Source organism: Cladophialophora yegresii, assembly GCF_000585515.1.
Source record: "Cladophialophora yegresii CBS 114405 chromosome Unknown aczIN-supercont1.5, whole genome shotgun sequence".
In the NCBI taxonomy this organism is placed as follows: Eukaryota; Fungi; Ascomycota; class Eurotiomycetes; order Chaetothyriales; family Herpotrichiellaceae; genus Cladophialophora; species Cladophialophora yegresii.
The window spans coordinates 67,411-86,361 of NW_006913049.1; the positions used below are offsets into that span (position 1 = coordinate 67,411).

The 18,951-nt window shown below is 54.3% G+C and overlaps 8 protein-coding genes across 8 annotated transcripts; 3 read left to right on the plus strand and 5 right to left on the minus strand.

The window, feature by feature from the left end:
* Positions 1-1,002: 1,002 nt before the first annotated feature.
* On the minus strand, positions 1,003-1,622 carry A1O7_06755 (uncharacterized protein; the record flags this gene model as incomplete). The annotated part of the gene is made up of 2 exons (XM_007760756.1): positions 1,003-1,490; positions 1,550-1,622. The coding sequence occupies 2 exons, from the start codon at positions 1,620-1,622 to the stop codon at positions 1,003-1,005; spliced, it is 561 nt and encodes a 186-aa protein (XP_007758946.1).
* A 315-nt stretch (positions 1,623-1,937) lies between these two features.
* On the plus strand, positions 1,938-3,959 carry A1O7_06756 (uncharacterized protein; the record flags this gene model as incomplete). The annotated part of the gene is made up of 2 exons (XM_007760757.1): positions 1,938-2,104; positions 2,159-3,959. The coding sequence occupies 2 exons, from the start codon at positions 1,938-1,940 to the stop codon at positions 3,957-3,959; spliced, it is 1,968 nt and encodes a 655-aa protein (XP_007758947.1).
* A 287-nt stretch (positions 3,960-4,246) lies between these two features.
* On the minus strand, positions 4,247-6,139 carry A1O7_06757 (uncharacterized protein; the record flags this gene model as incomplete). The annotated part of the gene is made up of 1 exon (XM_007760758.1): positions 4,247-6,139. The coding sequence occupies one exon, from the start codon at positions 6,137-6,139 to the stop codon at positions 4,247-4,249; it is 1,893 nt and encodes a 630-aa protein (XP_007758948.1).
* Positions 6,140-7,281: 1,142 nt separating this feature from the next.
* Positions 7,282-8,751, minus strand: A1O7_06758 (salicylate hydroxylase; the record flags this gene model as incomplete). Its single annotated transcript, XM_007760759.1, has 3 exons — positions 7,282-7,698; positions 7,756-7,962; positions 8,035-8,751. 3 exons carry the CDS (start codon positions 8,749-8,751, stop codon positions 7,282-7,284), a joined length of 1,341 nt encoding a protein of 446 aa, XP_007758949.1.
* Positions 8,752-9,673: 922 nt separating this feature from the next.
* A1O7_06759 (uncharacterized protein) lies at positions 9,674-11,304 on the plus strand (the record flags this gene model as incomplete). Its single annotated transcript, XM_007760760.1, has 3 exons — positions 9,674-9,783; positions 9,845-10,797; positions 10,853-11,304. The coding sequence occupies 3 exons, from the start codon at positions 9,674-9,676 to the stop codon at positions 11,302-11,304; spliced, it is 1,515 nt and encodes a 504-aa protein (XP_007758950.1).
* Positions 11,305-11,419: 115 nt separating this feature from the next.
* A1O7_06760 (uncharacterized protein) lies at positions 11,420-12,811 on the minus strand (the record flags this gene model as incomplete). The annotated part of the gene is made up of 1 exon (XM_007760761.1): positions 11,420-12,811. One exon carries the CDS (start codon positions 12,809-12,811, stop codon positions 11,420-11,422), a length of 1,392 nt encoding a protein of 463 aa, XP_007758951.1.
* Positions 12,812-13,556: 745 nt separating this feature from the next.
* On the plus strand, positions 13,557-14,879 carry A1O7_06761 (uncharacterized protein; the record flags this gene model as incomplete). The annotated part of the gene is made up of 2 exons (XM_007760762.1): positions 13,557-13,704; positions 13,753-14,879. 2 exons carry the CDS (start codon positions 13,557-13,559, stop codon positions 14,877-14,879), a joined length of 1,275 nt encoding a protein of 424 aa, XP_007758952.1.
* A 544-nt stretch (positions 14,880-15,423) lies between these two features.
* Positions 15,424-18,343, minus strand: A1O7_06762 (uncharacterized protein; the record flags this gene model as incomplete). The annotated part of the gene is made up of 3 exons (XM_007760763.1): positions 15,424-16,029; positions 16,077-18,166; positions 18,226-18,343. 3 exons carry the CDS (start codon positions 18,341-18,343, stop codon positions 15,424-15,426), a joined length of 2,814 nt encoding a protein of 937 aa, XP_007758953.1.
* Positions 18,344-18,951: the final 608 nt, after the last annotated feature.

Sequence of the window (18,951 nt, forward strand, 5' to 3'; positions counted from 1 at the left end):
CAGAGAACCAACACAAGATCAGGCAAGAACCACGATAGCGTGCAACAAACACCCAAGCCAAAAGGTCCTCAGTCATCCAAGACTTGCCACAAAGGGGCCATAAGAGCAGATGATTATTGCCAATATTGTTATAAGCTGTGCTTGTCTTGCCGGAGGAAGTCGCCCCTCGACGCTGAGTCTTTTTAATGAGCCCGGACGGTCAACCATCATGTGCTTGGACACCCACTATTCTAGAATTTCTGCCGGAAGAGGCTTTGCCGAGTGCTTTGCCGAGTGCTTCGCTCAACCTCTGGTGTCAGCACTGGCACTTGAGACAGTCTCCGTCGTGTATAATTGCCAACACGACACGACCGAGGACGTGTGAAGCGTGGACCAATGTGCAATAACCTGATGGCTGTTATCGAGCACTGAAATCGCAAGACACGGCTCAATATCTCATGCTCAATGCTTGTTTGTCGACCAGGTTGGGTGTATAGTCGCCAGCCATTGGGTTACATCAATGAACGGAATTCCGCCAGGAGGTGGAGCAAGTCATTCCGCGAGTGAGGTTGCCGCAATGACGCGTGCTACGGATCACCGAGCGACGGCCTCTGGCACATAGGGTGTCTCATCGTTGGGATTGCATTCTGCCTTCCGAACACAGCGCATCATGGTTTTGTGATTGTCGAGACAAGTTCTTTGTGACCAGAGTGGTGCCGGTTGCCAGTGGAAAGTCATCCTCACCAGTCCAAGCGCGTGATCCTCAAATGTGCTCCAATAGATGAGCGGATAATTGTATGGTCGTGACTATCGGCCAGTGCTAACTCGTGGAAGGGGTATAAGGGCCCGTGGTGATGTCGCTCAGCGTAGAGCTGTGAGATACGCGTAACAACATAGGCAGCGAATCAACAATCTCCGGTGCGGAATCGATTCGTTCTCAGCGCCAGAGCCGTTCGCTCCGATCTGTAGCAGCCTGGCCAGGTCACGGATAGCTCCGTTGGCTCGCATGTGGAAGGTCTCGACTCATCTTTTCGAGGCTCCAGGAGACCAGGCCTCGGGCGTCCACGTCGATCCAGGATTTGTAGCCGTCTCTTTTGCTTTTCTCATTTGGTTTTCATTGCTTTCGATGTGATTCTTCATCTTCTCTCCCTGCGGAGACTGCGTAGGATCATTTTGCGCGTCAATCCTGTCCAATAACGGATCGCCAGCAAGTGCGACGGTCGCCGCTGGCTTTGGCTTTTCAATGTATTTGGCCCTTGCAGCCCATCTCTCATCGGCTAGCCTTGCCCCAATCTTGAGCTGGGCCTGTCTCTGGACATCCGCTGCCTGCTCTTGCATTGTGGGAGCGTCATAGCGAGTGTAGCGGAGCCACTGGTGCCACTGAGGCGAGATCTGAACGTCTGAGAGTGAAGAAAGAGTAGCCCGACGGCTGCCCTTGACCATCCGCCGCCATCGACCGGGATTGATTTGATCTCGGAACTCCCAGAATGTGTTGCCGTAGAGGTCTTGCCCTGTCGGAATGTCAGTTGGCATACAATTCTCAATATCCATCCGGTTCGAGTGCACGTACCGACTAAGAATCTCTTTCTCCAGGGCAAACGAAGCATCTTCCATCTCAGCCATAGATCTCGAATTGCCCCCATCTTGTTGAACGCTTCGCGAGCCGCAGGATTGGAAGGTTGGTGTAGGTCCAGTCACAAAATCATCATTGCACAAGCACGAAGGCTGCATAATTCTTGGGGTCGACGTCAACCTGCATGCGAGGCCCCGGTCACACATCACATCCGTCTCATCCCCACCACAATCTACACGGCCATCGTCTTCGCGCATTACTGCATACACGCGGTGGTCGGCTTGTTCGCTACTGACGGCAGTCATTGACTGAATCTCTACGGCGCTTCCCATTGACGTCGCTAGAGCTCACACTATTTACGTTTGCGACATCAGCAGCAGCAACGATGGCTTCCGTGACGAGTCTGGACCAGGACATGCGCAAACTGCGCTTGGAGCGCTACACTCCAGGCGCCGCTAATGAGGTGCGGAATTGGATCGAAAGCACGCTCGGAGAACGGCTGGCTCCGGGTGACTTGATGGAAGCGCTGAAAGACGGTGTGGCTCTTTGCAAGTAAGTGATGCGCATGAACATGGTAGTGAGGTGCTGACTGTATCTTCCTTACAGACTCGTCAACTTGGCCGTTGCACCGAACATATCGGGTGTCAGGTACAAGCAATCCAACATGCCTTTCGTACAAATGGAGAACATCTCGCACTTCCTGACTGCTTGCGAGAAGCCGCCCTTGAACCTTCTATCCCACGATCGATTTCTTACCGTCGACCTCTACGACTCCAAAGACCCTGCCCAGGTCCTGCAATGCATCGCCGCGTTCGGCCGGCGAGCAAACCAACTGAACCCGTCAAGCTTCCCCACCACCTTGGGAGCAAAGAGCAAATCTGCCATGAGCCCCCAAGGAACAGGCTCCAGTGGCCCAAGATCTCCAGCCTATACCACCACAGCAAGCTCGAGACCACGAGGTACAAGCAACGCGGCCCCTGATAGCCCATCTATCACCTTTAACCCTCTCAACAAAGCCGCCTACTCCGGCCGTGTAAGCCCGTCCAAGAATACCCTCAGCCGAGGGGGTCTGGCGTACGGCGGTCCGGTCAGCAGCTGGAGTTCCAGGGACGATGAAGGCAAAACAGCTCCAGCATGGAACATCCATCAATACGGCTATATGGGTGGCGCAAGCCAGGGCAACCAGGGCGTTGCGTTCGGTGCCAGACGGCAAATCACGTCCGCTGCGCCCAACGTCCCCAGTCTTGCCGAGAAAGAGAAACGTCTCAGAGTAGAGGCGGAGCGCAAGCGGCAAGAACAGGAGGAACAGGAGGAACAGGAAAGGCGACAGCGTGCGCAGCGCGAGGCAGAAGAACAACAGGCCAAGTTAGAAGAGGAGCACAGATGGGAAACGCAACGGGCAAGAGAGCAAGAAGCCGCTGAACAACGAGCTGCGGAATGGCAGCGTCTTCAGGCGGAAGAACGAGTGCGACGTGAAGAACAGCGTAGGAAGGAACTGCAGTATGAACGTGAGCGCGACCGTGAAGCTCAAGATGCGGCTGAGCGCGAGGCCCGCATGGCGCAAGCCAGAGGCCGGCAACGGACTGATAGCGATGCCCGTCTCAATGGGCAGTTCCTCAGCCAGTATCAAACCGACCGGACCAGGACTACTGCAGATGCACCCCCACTCACCAAACCCATCGTGCAGCAGCAGACGGCTGAGACCCAGCGCATTGCAGAACTAGAGCGCCAGCTGGAAGAGATGAGGGCGCAACAAAGACAATCTCAATCGACTCGGCCAGGACCACCTCAGCCTTCAGACTCCGAGTTAGATCCTCCTGCTCCTGCATCACCAAGCAGACCTCAACCCGGACAGACCAGTCATCAAGACGACTGGTCGGCTTCTGAGCGAGACTACTTGAAGCGGGAATGGCAGAAGAACCAAGATCAAGCCCCACCGAAGCCACCACGGCCCGACGCTCCTCCATCGTCTCGTCCTCTGCCCGACCCAGCAGCATATCAAGCCGGCACGAATCGAACAGATCGGTACCTCGCGACGAACGCTGCTCCGTCTGCACCCAACGTCAGCTCTCACCGCCCACAAGACTTCTCTACCACGACTGAAATCGACCTCGAAGACCGGCGCCGGATACAGTCTCAGCAACGCACCAAAGCTGGCGGTTGGGCCTCCAAATCGCTTCTTGAAAGAGAAATGGAACGCGAGCGAGAGCGGCAGCGAGAGTGGGAAGAGTCACAGCAGGATACGGCCTCGCGCGCACGGGACGTCCGAGAAGGAAGTGCGCCGGGTCAGACTTGGGATGTTCATCAGTACGGGTATCTGGGTGGAGATAGTCAGAATCGAGGCGGTCCAGGGCTCGGGGTTGGAGGTGCCAGACGACAGATCATCGGACCGCGGCCTCCGCCTTAGATTTTCGTGTCCCGGAGGCGTGCCTGCGTGGGCGAGGATCTATGTGCGATTGATTCTGGAAGGCTTCAGGAAACATGATATCCCGAGCAAGCGTTGAATGGAGGCATCAGTGAGCGCGATGTCTATCGGAAGGACGGGACGCAGCGAGCTATTCGACTTGGTTGTCCGTTACAAGCCGTCAGCCTGGCTTCCAACAGGACATCTATAAAACATAATGAACGCTTTGAAAGATCTACTGAGTGCCACGGTCATGCAAGGCTTCCACAGAACGAGCGAGCAAGCGTTCGTTACCGACTGACGTGTATCGTGTGTTCATGTTCATCTAATGCCTCTGCTGTTTTAGAGACAGCGCCCTTGACCCTCCTCGTGTCTGCCTGCCCATCCAAGCCGTCCACGATCTTCGATATCCTCTCACCACTCTCTACAAGCCACTCCCATGCCAAAGCCTCTTCGCTTTGTCTCTTCCCCTTCTCCGTCTTGACCCCTTTCTTTCCCACTCGAACAGCAACGTTATTCACCCTCCGCTCTACTCCCTCGGCCACAACGGCCAATAAGAGAGGGGTCTTCTTCAACGCACCCACACCTGCGAGCGTGCGAGCCAGTGACTCCAGCAAGATGGAAACCCGTGCGTTCGCGTCGGCGCTGTTCTTGCTCGCCGCAAAGCGGAGATACTCTTCCTCGAGTTTGCTTTGGGAGAGGAGCACCATGCTCCGTCTGCTCGGGGCGGAATGTTCCAACATGCGCTGGAGGATGGACTCGCACAAGCTCGTCAACGTCGTGGCATCGAAGGGATTCGACGGGGAGGGGAGGACTATTTGGGCGAAGACTGGCAAGGACAAAGGCCGTATGAATTCCACGAAGAGGATAAATAGTTCTTCCAGGTCCGGGAAAGTGGTCGGGGATGTGGATGTTAGCGTATCGTGCGCGGAAACCCACGTCAGGAGACGCAACAGGCGGAGACGGAGGGAAATGGAGGATGAGTCACCAAGAGTTGGTGCTGAGGGAGTAGATGTATCTCCTTCGGCATCGGTGTAGGAACTTCTCAGGCTGCCGTTGCTGCTTCGTGGCGTTAGTCTCTTTGCTGAAGGTGTCCTCGGTCTTGTTCCTGTCCTTAGCCGCTTCGAACGTCGTCCGCCCCCCACGCTTATAGCATCACCATCATTTGCAGCCCCGTCGGAGACATCATCATCCTCTTGACCAAGGTAGTCGCCGTAGAAATCTTGATCGATATTGACATGTTCCTGCTTTTCAAGCTTCTTGGCCGTGCCGTCTTCCTGCTTTGGCTCTTTCAGCTCGTGGGCGAATATCTCTCGGAACTCGGCGAGTGAGCGTGCACTTCCGTCGGCGAATATTGCGCGGATGATTCTTCTCTGCCGTGCGTGTCCGCTTGACGCCAGTTCAATGTACTGCCATAGCAAGGACTCATCCGGCGAGGGATTCTCTCCGATAGTCCGGATACGCCAGTCCGTCTCAATCATGCTGACCAGAAACTCAAGTAGAAGACGGTAGTGAGTCCATCGTGAGCCATACATCCCTGGTAAACACGCACAATTGAATGCCCAGCCTACCAGTCGCCAGAAATCCTCGGCCCGGGTCCAGAGGCTGTGCGAGCGGGCATAAGTCGTGTTTAGATTGTCATCACGAAAAGCATCCTCACTTTCACCTTCCTCGTCATCGTCGCTCGCTCGATTATCAGTCCGTCGCGAAAACCGAAGGTCAAATTTGTGAAAGGTGAATGCCGCGGCGAAGTTGGCATTAACGGGCCCGACAAGGGAGTGAATTAGTTTGAGCAATCGTAGAGCAGCGTTTGCTTGGTTCCACTTTTCCCGATCGTTTGTCCTTGTTGTCGTGCTTGGATGGACTGTAAGCGTGGCCGCCAACGCGAGGTGCGAGACGGGCGGGATTGTCACGGGCGCCGAAGCACTAACGGAGAATGCGTTATTGCCCGTGACTGAGAGTAACGTATCGAATGCTTGGGTAAAGAGTCCTTCTTCGAGATACGTCTGAACATGCTGGGCGACTTCAAATGGAAGTTCTCTGGTTGGTCGAAATTGCTTTCCCTCTTGCGAGGCTGAAGCTTCTCTGGTGGCGGATTGGGTCAGTGGAGGCGAGGACAACGGGGATGAGCGCGCTGAATTGCCATCGCACAGAGGGGGTGGGCAATTAGTGGCCCGCCGCATCACTTTAGACAAAGATAAAGGATCGCACGGTTGGCTTCCTGCTGTTGATGGGAAAGAAAGAGGAAGTTCAGCCTCGCGTGCCTCCCGTGAGCCTCGCGGGGCATTCAGGCAGCACAGCCGCAAGGAAAGTCTGCCGAGCCCCTTTTCCAGATGAACTGTACTCCGTATTTTCTTAATCTTCCTCCCATTTTTTACCACTCAAGCTTTCCCAATTCCGACAAAACTCTTCCCTTGCCCGTCATGCAAACACTCGGGGATCTTTGCCACCAGCCCCGTCTCGTGGTTCGACGAAAGCGGTTGCGATAGTAGCTAAGGGTTCGCTTGCAGCGGTAGCCACGGTGAGAACGACGACCAAGCACCTTTGCTGGGATTTTGCAAAGGTCGTATTCGCATTTCAGAGAGCTAGCTCTAGCTCGCTTCGATTGATGCTCCGCACGGAGAACCACGTTCAGGATCGATGGGTTAGGCGAAGGCGAAAGACTTGTCCAAGAGCCCATGTTGTCTGCCGAGCCGGCGCGCTGTTATTTTTAGCAACGCCTTGCCATATAGTCATGTGTGACGCGGGGTGGCTTTGATCGGGTCGCAGTCGACCCATTACAGAGGATGGTATATACAGGCACCAGGTGAGGCCCCATCTCTCAGCTTTAATCTCTGGAGCACTTTGTGGAAAGGATAAGCTTTCATCATCTCGGCGTCGACTGAACTCTCAATCTCCCCGCAACGACAATTGCAAGTGCCTCGCTTCAGGCCCGACACAAACATGGGCTTCCTCGGCGATAAATACAAAGCATTCAAGAACTTCAAAAACGGCCGCAATCCTGACGGCTCCTCCAAGATCACCGACGAGGACATCAAGAAATATACAGGCAAAGACAGGGTCGAGTTCGACAAATTCGCAGCCAATACACCAGGGGTTGCGGGCAATCAGCTCGCTGGATCAATTACTGCGGGAGGCAATTGCGGGTTGGGCAACGGCGGCTATACAACATTCGATGCTCATAAGATCCCGGGCAAGAAATAGGTCGTCATGAAGTCGTGGCAGACAAGCCTGGAGCCATGTGGATCTGTGACGTTGTTCAAGGTCGACTAAGCACGACCAAAGACTGAAGTCTGTCAGACAGCCTCATCCAATAGCCAAACCATCATCGCTTCAGCCTACTTGCAAGGTCTTTTATGGCTTCCCTGCACCATTTTTCTACATCCACCTCGGCGATTTGGCCGTTTCTCTCATTGATCTCCCTCTCGATTTTCTCAAAGTCCTTGCCTATGCCTTCGGCACGCCACTCATAGCAGTCACCGATCCACCTGCTGCTCTGCACAAGCCACTGCCCGCGCTCCTTTCGTCGGTCATTGAACGTTGCGAATACAGCTTCGAGATCCGAGGGTGATTGGACCTGCTTGTAGGCGAGGAGTGAGGCAAGAACAGCCGAATCCTCAATGCAGAACCCGGCTCCTGCGCCATGGTGCGGAGAAGTCGCGTGCGCTGCATCTCCACATATACATATCCGCCCTGTATGGAAGGTAGGAACCGGATTGTCGCCCATGTCGAAAATTGCCCACTTCGTGGTTGATCAGCAATTGTCTGCATTCATGTGAAACTTCTCAAGGTGACTTACCACGTCCAGATCCGGCTTCGTTAGGTTCAGCAGTTTCATCACATTTGAGCCGTACCCTGCAAAGTCCCTCAATGCATCTTCTCGTTTTGCTGGCCTGGTCAGCCGACTGAAGTCTGGCCAGTCTTCGGGACTAGTTCTGAAGGCCACAATATTCAGCGTCTTGCCGTGGTTGACAGGAAAGGTCAGGACATGGCCATCCGGGCCCATCTGTGTGTTGCGGCATGTCAGCAAGTGCCGAACGTCACCTTACTCCCAGCCACAGCAGCTGGAAAGACTTACGTGCATGCAAGAGTTGACTGCCAGCTCTTCGCCGACAGCCCTGATCGCTTCTTCCATCGGCGCAAGCCCTCGGTAAGCATACTTGTGCGTATAACTGGGTTTGGCACTAGGATGGTCCTTTCCAACGATGATCTGTCTAACTTTTGACTTGATACCATCGCATCCGATCACCGCATCCGCTTCAGCCGTGGTGCCATCTTCGAACTTCATCGACAGCCTCCCGCTGTCCTTTTTCTCCTCAATATCAACAAGTTTCTTGCCGAACCGCGCAATCTCGCGCGGCAGCAGCTTGACGATCTCGTCCAAATATGCCGCACGATGCACTCCATTCTGTCCCAAGGAGTTTCGAATCGTGAATGCAATGTCCTGCCTCTCTTGACCAGGCTTCGGCCCCACATACCCGTCGAGGTAATCGAACCACACCTTCTGCTTCTCGGGCCAGACGTTGCGGGTGCAGACTTTCTCAAACGCCTCGTAGACACCCTGGTGGCAGACCTTCATGGCCTGCACGGCGTTGGGGGAGAACGAAACGCCCGCGCCGATCTCGCCGAACTGAGGCGCCTGTTCGTAGACTTTCAGCGCGATGCCGCGGTGGTATAATGCGATGGCGAGGGTCAGGCCAGCAATCCCACCACCAATGATGGCTACTTCGAAGTTTCTGGGCACATCGGTCGACGCGTGCCGTGAAGCTGCTGCTGCCGTTGAATCTTGCGCCATCGAGACGCTCTCACCCTTCGATTCTGCAGACATGGTACTCCACCAAGATTTGGTCTTCACGAGAGTTGCGATGCCTGCAACTTAGGTGACAACAAAAGGACCTACATACAGAAGAGACAACATAGAAATAGATTCGAGCAAGCCGAAAAGCTTCCGCGAGGCTGTCAGGCTCTAGCGAGACAGATATCCGAATAGAATGGAGCAGAATCTAACTCGCGAACGTCGCGGTTGGGTTTGTACATCATTGCACCGAAGCATCTGCCATCGCCTGTTCTCCACTTCGCGTCCTCTTCCGAGGGGGCCTTTCGGATGTGCCCCGGGACGACTCGCGGCGCATTTTGGAAGCGGAAGCAACTGCCTCCGTTTGCCCGCTGCCGCCTAGTTCCGCTGGTGGCAATATTTCGCCTCTATCGCGGCAGTAGGGGAGCGAAGGAGTCACCAAGAGAGTTGACCAACGCTGCCCATTTCGCCAACTTGCTGCGCCGTATCTGCTTGGGCTGAGTATTGTGTAAAATGGTGCCGTTTTCTTCCTTCAGGATCTACTCCGTACAAGTCCATCCTTCGTTGTCTCGGCAATCAGTGCTCATACTGTAACCAATGCGATTCCGTAGACTGATTCACATGTTACTCTGTGCCCTTGTCGACAGGAAGAGTCCTACACCCCACCCTAGGGAGGGGTATGTGGTCGTTTCAGGCCGCTTGCGTGGGTGAAGTTCGCATCGCTACCACTGATGATTTGCTTGCAACTCCTTCTCTGCATTTCCGCTACTGCTGTGTGACCTTGGCGGTCTTTCCGCTTCAGTGACCAGAACAAAGGACATGAAGCTATGCTAAAAATTCCGCGGCATGCGGGGATATTTAGCAGGAGATGTATCCCCGAAATCTGTTCCGAAGACTCGTGCGAACCGCCTACCGATACACAATGCTGCCGTCAAAGGACGTCGTCGAAGTTACAGATCCCGATCCCCGTGCTGATGGTCTCAGCGAGAGAGAAGATACCACCCACGCTGGTAGCATATGGAGTCGAGATAAGTTAGTTAGATTCTCCGGTCCCGTGCGTCAAGGAATTCTATGAGCTCATTTTCGTTCTCAGGTTCTCCGGCGCTGTCGCGTACAATTTTGTCGGTTTTGTCCTTCCCGCGTTGTACGGCACTCTCTCCAAGCTATGGGTTGCCAACATCGACGCTTCCATGGTCGCTACCGTGGACTCATACACGTACATTGGCGTCGTGGCTGAAGTCATCAACGAAGGCCTCCCTCGAGCCGCGTGGGTGATCATTGGGGACAAGGCGTCGCGCTCGCTATCGTCCCGGATCAGCCTTACGCAGACGTTGATCGTCTTCCAGAGCATAATGGGTCTGCTGGTCAGTGTCATCATTCTAGGCGCAGCCAAACAGTTCGCCGCCGGTTTCGTACCCGAGCAAGTCCGCGCCGCAAGCTTGACCTACGTCCGCATCAGTTCGTTTTCTGTCTTTAGCGCCGCGTTAGAGACTGCCGTCAGCAATGCCACCAGAGCCCTGGACCATCCGGACGTGCCCTTTCTCATCGCGGCGACACGCTTCGCCATCAACATAATCCTGGACTTGCTGATCATTTCAAAGTTCCACGTGGGATCATTCACGCCCTCGGTGAACACCCAGGCAGGCATCCGCCTCGGATGTGACTTCGCAGCCGCCTTTGCCGGGTTGGCGTACTTCATCTTGATAGTTTGGAGACTCCAGAGCAAGCATGGCCTCATTGAGAAAATGCCGCGTCCCAGCCTTAGGGCGTTTGGGGTGCTTCTCAGACCAGGCTTCCTTACATTCGCAGAGTCGGCCGTCCGGAATACCTTCTACCTCTGGCTCGTCAGCAACATTGTGTCTATGGGCTCTGACTATGCAACGGCATGGGGAGTTTTCAACACAATCCGGTGGGGCCTCGTAATGGTCCCGGTCCAGACGCTGGAGGCTACTTCAAATGCCTTTACCGGGCACAGATGGGGTGAATGGCGGAAGGCAGTCGGCGTCGACTTACAAAAGGCCAAAGCCGGCTGGAAGCAGATCAGAGGTACGAGGCTTTCAGTGTATATTTTGGTTGGGCTTGACTGACACCTCGTTTGTAGGCATGGCAACCCCTGCTCTGATCTCCGCGGTCGTCGTGCTCACGATCGAGGTTCCTCTGTGTATCTTCCTCTCAATTTTCGGCTGCAAACCGTTCGCACATTACCTCTCGGGCTCAGACACTGTGGCATCGATCACCGCCTATATGTGGCGCACTATAGATTGGTGCTACATTTTCTATGCACTGAGTACCGAGCTTGCGACAGTCCTGTTGCCGACGGTGCCAAGGTGGTATCTGTATCAGTCACTGGTATCCAACGTCTTGTACGTTCTGCCGTGGGCAATTGTATGCCAGGTGGCAAATCTGAACGCCAGTGATGCCTGGAGCTATCACGCATTCGTCTTCGGGGGCAGCCTTGTATTCAGCTTCTTTAATGTGCTGCTGTTTGTCGGGCTGTGGGCGTGGAAGCTGCGTCGTGGAGCATTGAACTTCGACAAGGTGCGATTGATATGACGGCGGCGTTGGGTGGACCCCAACAGAGCCTTACTGGATGTGTCAGCTGTGAATAGATGGTATTATGGCTGGCAAGCTTGTATCCATGAGCAGTCACAGGTTCGCATTGAGGTCGTTATCCCTGACAATCTACCTGGCCTCCTAGCTTAGCGCCACCACGTAGCGGTAACGTAGGTTGATATCGGGCTTCAGTGCCCTCCCCTATTGCCCTGGCTACTCTTCTCAGGGCCTCCTCCATGTAAGGTCTTGGATGGGTGAACACAATACGAAACAAGCCCGGCGTCTCTGCACCAAAGTATGACCCACTTCCCAGAAACACTTTACTGCTCACGAGCGATTGCATGATCTCGTCGGCCATTGCGTCGGTGACTTCGCTGCCACGTTCGAGGTGCCGGTCAAGATACGCCTTTCCAAGATCAAGCCATATGAAGAACGCAGCATTTGCACCTGGCGCATAGGGTATTTTATGCTTGTTGAGGAAGTCTACCACGAAACTGAACGAATCAGTCAGCCGTTTCTGATTCTCCTGGATGAAGTCGTCAACCCAAGCATCATTTTCGAGCATGTTTGCGGCCACGTGCTCAGCGGCGGACGACGCGTAGGAGTAGATCTCGACTTCCAGAAGCGCCCTGTGAAGCGCTTCGTTATGTTGCGAGATGATATATCCCACCCTCAAGCCGTTGGCCCCAAAGTCCTTGCTCATACCCCAGAGCACGTGGACGAGAGATGGATTGATGATGCCTTCCGTGGCGATTGACAAAACGGAGGTAACCCCAACCGCAGGAGGGGAGGAGTCGTGACGGTTGTGCCAAGTCGTGAAGGCGTATATCTCGTCGCAGACTAGGTGAATCTGATATTTCTCGCACAGCCGCATGTAGGCAATGAGAGCGTCCCGAGAGTAACATCTTCCCAGTGGGTTGTGCGGCGAACATAGCATGAGAGCTTTTGCGTGAACGCCCCGGTATTTGGCAGCAAGGAGCGCCTTTTCGTACTCGGCAACTGCTTCCACACTCATGGGGTCTATGGTTCCGAAGTCGACTGTGAGGACTTCCACGCCAGGACGAAGTGCGATGTCTGGAATGAAGGCGCGGTAGTATGGTCGGCCGAGGAGGTATCCATCCCCAGGGTTACAGAATGCCCAAGATGTATGCTCAATGGAGTGAGAGACGCCATTCGTCACAATGACATGCCGCATCTCTAGAGGCACAACTGGCTGTAACCGACGGTTGAGGAATCTCACAACAGCGTTCCTCAACCTGTTGGAACCCAGTGGCCCATCTCCATACGTGAAGGCTTTCGATGGGATATTAGAGCTGTTCCGAATATAGCACTCCAGCTCGCTGTGCATTAAAGTGTTCTCTGCAACGCCGACATTGATATATCCATTTGGATTGGATTCTGGGTGCCACTGGTCTGCGTAGATGCCCCAGAGAGGGGACTCCGATGGCACAGCGCACTCTTGCGCGCGCTTCGAAAGAGTCGATACAGTGGAGGCAATCGAGGACATTTCGAATGGTCAGAATTCAAGCTAGCATTTGATGGCATTCGTGGGGAAGTTGATGCACTGGGAGAAGGTTACAGTACATATACTTGCGCATGGACTTTCACCTTCAAAATCTGATATGACAAACCCACAACGGATACGCATAGAAGGCCAAGCTCCCACCGTCGGTACTCGCCAGGGTCTGTGATCTGGCGTCATTTCACTTGACCTACTGTGTAGATCGCGCCCGATCACCTTACTGCTTCTTGGGCAGTACACGGCCTAGTCGAAAGGCGCACATGCGTGGATTGGCCACGCTGTTCCCAAAAGCAGTGGCTGGATGGTTTCAGCGTATTTTCAGCATGCATAGTCGAGATCAACGATGTTACCAGGCTGGACGTTGTCAGCAGAACGCATACAGCCTTGTGTCAGAGTAGTTGAAAAAAGGGGATAGGTGCCTGATGATGAACGTCTGACAGCAAGAGAGTGCTGAAAGATATGGCCAGTCTCGCTTGTTAACCGACTGGAAGGGGTTTGACAGTGACTGACGGCGCTCCACGAAGAAGGGCGCGAGGGGGCGCCTCACGCGTCGGGGGGCGTGCCAGTCTCAGCGGGTCCCCGCCAAGACATTAGGGCGTCATTTGTTTACATGGACGAAGCATCATCACCTCGCCATCCACGACTCTCGAACTGGACATCCAGCACTATTCGAGATCAGGTTGGGAAGCCCAGGGCACACTGTCCATCGGTAAACAGTATGGCATCAACCATGACGCGCAAGAGGAAATCGGAGGACATTGAGGAGATTGAAGACCAACCTGCCGGCGCCGTCACGCCAACGGGTAGCCCGCCGCTCAAGAAGATGAGAATCACACTGCAGCAGAAGCAAGCACTGATGGACAACCTCCAGCTTGAGAGTATGACTATGCCCTTCAGAAGTTGCATCACAGCTGACATGTCCCCAGTTACTGAACGAGCACGACAACTTCGAGCAGGATATGCTCTCCAATGCGCCGACCTTAGAGCTCGAATCGAAAGACGCGTCAATCGGATTCCTCTCACTATGCGAAAGATGACCATGAGGGAACTCATGGAACAACACCAACCTGCGCGCCCGGTCAAGGACGCTCCTCGGGCATCGCCGCCTAAGCAAACAATATCAGTCGAGGTCCCTACGCCCAAACGCAAACCGCTGCCTCCTCTCCCGCAGGAACATGCCTCGACCAAGCTACAGTCTTCGGCTCGGCAACAAGCTCAACAAGTTCAACAAGCTCCTACTCGAGGCAAGAAGCGCCCGAGTTCCGAGATCCAAATCGCTTCGGACAAAGAGAACGAAAGACACCCCGACACTCTCCCTGTGGTCAAGAACAATAAGCGTCCCAAAGCAACAACCGCCCAGGCAACCCGCACCACTTCGCGCACAGCCAAACACCCAACCACCTCAGTCCTGTCTCCTCGTTCCCACAACTCCCGCACACTCCCACGCTCACCTATTAAAGACCTCTACCTCCCCACCTCGCCAGCTAAAAGCATGATTGCACGACCAACCACGGCAATGTCTCCAGTGAGGTCAACTTCCCCTTTCAAATCAGCCGCTACTGCCGCGACCTCCGCCATCTCAGCCAGCATGCACGGGATGTACGAACAAGCCAAACGCGGCGGAACAGCCACGGCTGCGAAACTCACGCGAACAGCGTCCAAGGAGAAGAAAGAGACAAGCACAGCAGTGGCGAAGGGCCAAATGCTTCCTCCACCCAAACCAAAGCCAAGCGTTCCAGCATCTCCGCAACGCACGTTCTCACAAGCAAGCACGCACAGCAACTCGACCGATGTTTCTGCTGCATCGAGCGGGACCACCGTCGTGAAGCCTAAGCGTGGTGGCCGCACCGCTACTGCTGTGTCGAAGACTGCCAAGATCGCAGCCGAACCAGTGAGTCCGGCGGAGAAGAAGAAGAAGGGAGGTGTGGCACGGGCGGCATCGGTCGCGAAGACCGCGCTCAAGAGAAATGCAGGCACTACCCGGACAGCAAATAAGAAGGTCGTGGTTGCAGAGCCAGCAGCTGGAAAGAGAGTGCTGAGGAACAGGGCATAGATTCTGACACGTGAAGGAGGATAGCAGTCGTCGTAGATTATCGGTCTGAGTTTCTCTGGATGAACGTTTGACCCTCGAAGCACGTCACGCACTGTTATGTCTATTCGTAGCATGGATAGAGGTACGCCGGCGCTTGGACTTCTCTGACGGGGAATCGGAAACAGCCTGCTACCGTCAAAATGATTGGAACGGACCGACAAGAGTAGCAACTGCACAGCTTCGCGTTTGTACGCGTTGATTTCAATGTTTCGTTCGCATTTTGTTGGCCATTGCCGCGGACTTGAAGCACCTGTTGACTCCATTCCCTTGGTTGGTAATTGCACCAGTTAAAACACAAGTGGATAAAGGTATCTGTTGTAGCAAACCTCCTGAGAAGTTGACGCTGGTCGACGACCGCAGCCACCCATCTCACTCACCTGTGGGAGGAGTTTCTGGTAAGAGATGTCCAGTCTAAGATGTGTAATTCTCCTTTTCTTCCTTCTCCTGCCCAGGGCAAACACATGCCACGTAGCAAAGGCTCACTTCCTTGCCCACCACATAGAGTCTAGTAGTCGAGCTCCGCACCCCCTCCAGCTTGAGCTGCGGCTGCTGCACCAGCACTACTTCCACCGCTAGGCTGAGCATCCAGATCCTCATAGCTCTTGATACTCCGTCCTTGGGTGGCCTCTCTGGGTCCCATGGCGTTCATCCCACCACCGGCACCGTCACCCCACTTCCCACCTCCACCACCACCACCTTGAGCGATGAATCCTGGTGTCATACCAGGCACGAGGCCTCGGATCATCCCGCCCATATTGTTGTACCCACGTTGGCTGCCTCGCTGATTCCGGTCATAGGGTCCAGGTCGATGGCCGTATCTGCCACCGCCACGACGGATAGGTCCGCCAGTGTGGGCACCATTGCCGTTCATACCATCTGGATTAAAGTTGACACCAGCTACGAGAGGTGACATCATAGTGCCCATGTTCATCATAGCATTCTGACCAAAGCTCATGGTGTTCATGCCCATACCCTGAAGGCTGAATCCGCGGGGAGTGCCATTGTTCAAGTGGTGGTTCTGAGGGAGAGGGAAATGGCCATTCGAGTTTGCATCTGATCGTGACGGTGCGATATGAGACGGATCGAGAACATATGTGTTGACGAGTTGCAGCTACGGAGGGTCAGCATCAGTACAGGGCAAGGCTGGTCGGTACTCACATCTTTTTTGAGAGCCATAAACCACTCGTCGTGTCTCTTTTCCACATGCTTCCGCCAGAAGTGATCGGCCTTGAACAATTTGGTACACTCGGGCACCTTGCATCGATACTTGGCTTCATCTTCCTGCTTGACGTACTTGGCAAGCTCTTCATCTAACGCTTCTTCAACTGGCTTGCCTCCAATCTTCTTCAAGTCCACATACTCAGGCTCGAGAATCTGCAGGATCTTCTCTTCGAAAGTCTTGACCCAATTGAACGCTCGAACAAGTTGTTGGTCATTCTTGTTGTACTTTTGAGGTCGCTTCTCCTGGACAGGGCTGAGTGCTTCGTCTTCTGCACCGTTTTCTTTCTTTTTGCCTGGAAATGGTTCACCAAGCGCGCTGGCCCTGGCTGCCGCCTTGGCCGCCGTGCTCAAGCCAGCCCTCGGCCTCCGAAGATGTCCACCAGGACACTTGCGCACCAACTCGTGGACGGAATCCGATTCGAACACGCAGAATAGACAGAAGCTGTAGACGCGGCGGAGATACTCAACCATAAGATCAAGCTTCTTCTTGATGACAAGCAACTCTTCATCATCCTGGTCATCTTCGTCTTCCTCGCCTTCTTCACCTTCCTCTTCGAACTTGATCTCGTCGTCGTTGTCTTCGAAAGTTGGCTTCTTGGGTTTGGGTGGAGGCTGCAGAAGACCCTGGTTTCTCATTTGTTCCACTCGAGCATCGATCTGAGTGAGACCTCCTGACGTCTCGTCATTCCCAAGTTCAGCATCGAGCTTGGTGACCAGTCGCCTCGCGAGTTCGTAGTCCCGCTCGACCCGCTCTGGCGCAGAGAAGAGATCCCAGAGAGCCTTCTTTCGAGGCGCACTAGGCGCATTGTGAATACCGACGTGGCAGGTGAAATCGCCTCTGACGGCATCGGTGATAGTCTTGCCATTTATGAGATCGAGAGCTTTCTGAACAGGACTGATTTTGTCGGTCGAAGGCTCCTCTTTGCCTACTTCACCGTCCTCATCACGGCCATCGCCCCGTTCGACATCTTGCATGGCGTCGCCATCCTCCTCAGGAGCAGGATTCAACATGATCCAGCCAATGCGGTGGAATTTCTTGGCCGGGTTCGGGTCACTAAGCGAAAGACCTTTAAAGCCACCAGCCTCTTCACCAAGGTGTTCTTTACAGAACTCCTCAATGCGATCCCTGCCGACGTTTGGTGCAAGGGTCTTGATAAGCAGGGCAGGTTGTTGGGCGGATTCGTCTCGCAGGTCGCCACCTTTGGCAGGCACAAGGTCAAGAACCCCGAGCACTTCAGCGCCGCCAACGGCTTCGCCCTCTTCTTTCTCCACCATGCCACCAGCACCATCGCTATCATTCTTGTAAATCCCCTCAAGTGTGAATTCGTCGAATACGCCTGCCTCGATGTCTTTGACCCATTGGTCGAAATCGGCTTTTCGGGATTCCATGAGACGCTTTCGAATAGGATCGCGGATTTCCGGAAGGTATCGCTCTTTGAACCATTCCTCGCCCTTGTGCAGCTGGACAAATTGTCTTGCCATCTTCACTTGAAATTCTTGCTTGTACTGGTTGTAAGCCTGCTGGATTTGTGCACGCTCCTTATCACGGTCCTCCTTCGCTTCCCGTTCGCCTTTAACGCGGTCCGACGGTCGTCTTCCACCAAGCTTGGCTCGCTCTTTTTCTTCTTTAACTTGCTGTTCGAACCTCCACCAATCGGCGAAGAAGCTAAAGCCAGCTTGCGTGTCCAAAGCAAGGGGGTTTGCCAGTGGATTAACCTTGACAGCTTGCTTATCCGGCTCTTGGCCTGGAACGTAGCGATCAATGTTGGCGGCGGTAGGAGATGGTGCTCTTCTGCGGTCGTCTCGTTCTCTTGGGTCCCGTATGTCTCTTGCATCCCGTCCGTCTCTGGGATCTCTCGCATCTCTTGTGTCTCTGATATCCCTCGCAGCTGGTCTAGGACCATCGTAGTAGTCATCCCTTGTGGTTCGGTCCCGTTCGCGGTCTCGATCTCGGTCTGGTTGGTATCGGTCGATGGCTACCGGTGAACGGGAGCGATTGCGAGGAGCAGGCCGACGTCTGTCATTGACTAGGTTCCAAAATGTCAGTCATCAGTCACGGTAGCCACATGGCTTTGTGTGGGCTTACCAGGAGATCTCCGTCTGTACGAATCGTTGCGGTCGCGGTCATAGGACTCATCGCGTCCACGGTATCTTGGAGGCGATCTGTCGTTTGTGGGCGACCCATAGGCCTCGTATGGATTCATGTTGAGAGCGCACTCTCAAGAGCCGTCTCGAGATTGATCTTGATGTCTCAAAGCCGCCAAGTGACCGTGTCCACGCCCAATGACGCGTTATGTCATTTGCGGATTTGCGACCTAGCAGGGGGCGAAGTAACCTCAAATTCAGGTGTTATCGCTTTCGGACCGTTGACACGTCGAGGTAGGATAGCTAAGAATAAACATGGCAGAGGTTAGACATGCGTGAAATCGGGATGAACCGAGGGGCAGCTTCGAAGAATAATGAAGATTCATGGTCAAAGACAGAAGAAGTATCGCAGGCATAGATGCCGCCTATTTGAAAGTAGAGTAGAATGCAGCCAACAAATAGTAACAGTGTAGACTGGTCTGACCGGACCGGGGAATGAGAGGTTGAAGTGAGCGCCCGCTGAATGGTGGTGGCAGGATGACGAGGAGCAGAGGTATGGTAGTGAGCTTACAATATTCGAAGCAAGACAGCTGGTTGCACACTGATATCGCAACGGAGCAACAGTGTTGATGGATGGAAATGAGCAGTTGGAGGATTCAGAACCGCGGCGTGAAACCCTCGCGCAACGATGCTGAGGCGCTCGGCGAAGCGCAGCGCATCTTCAGGT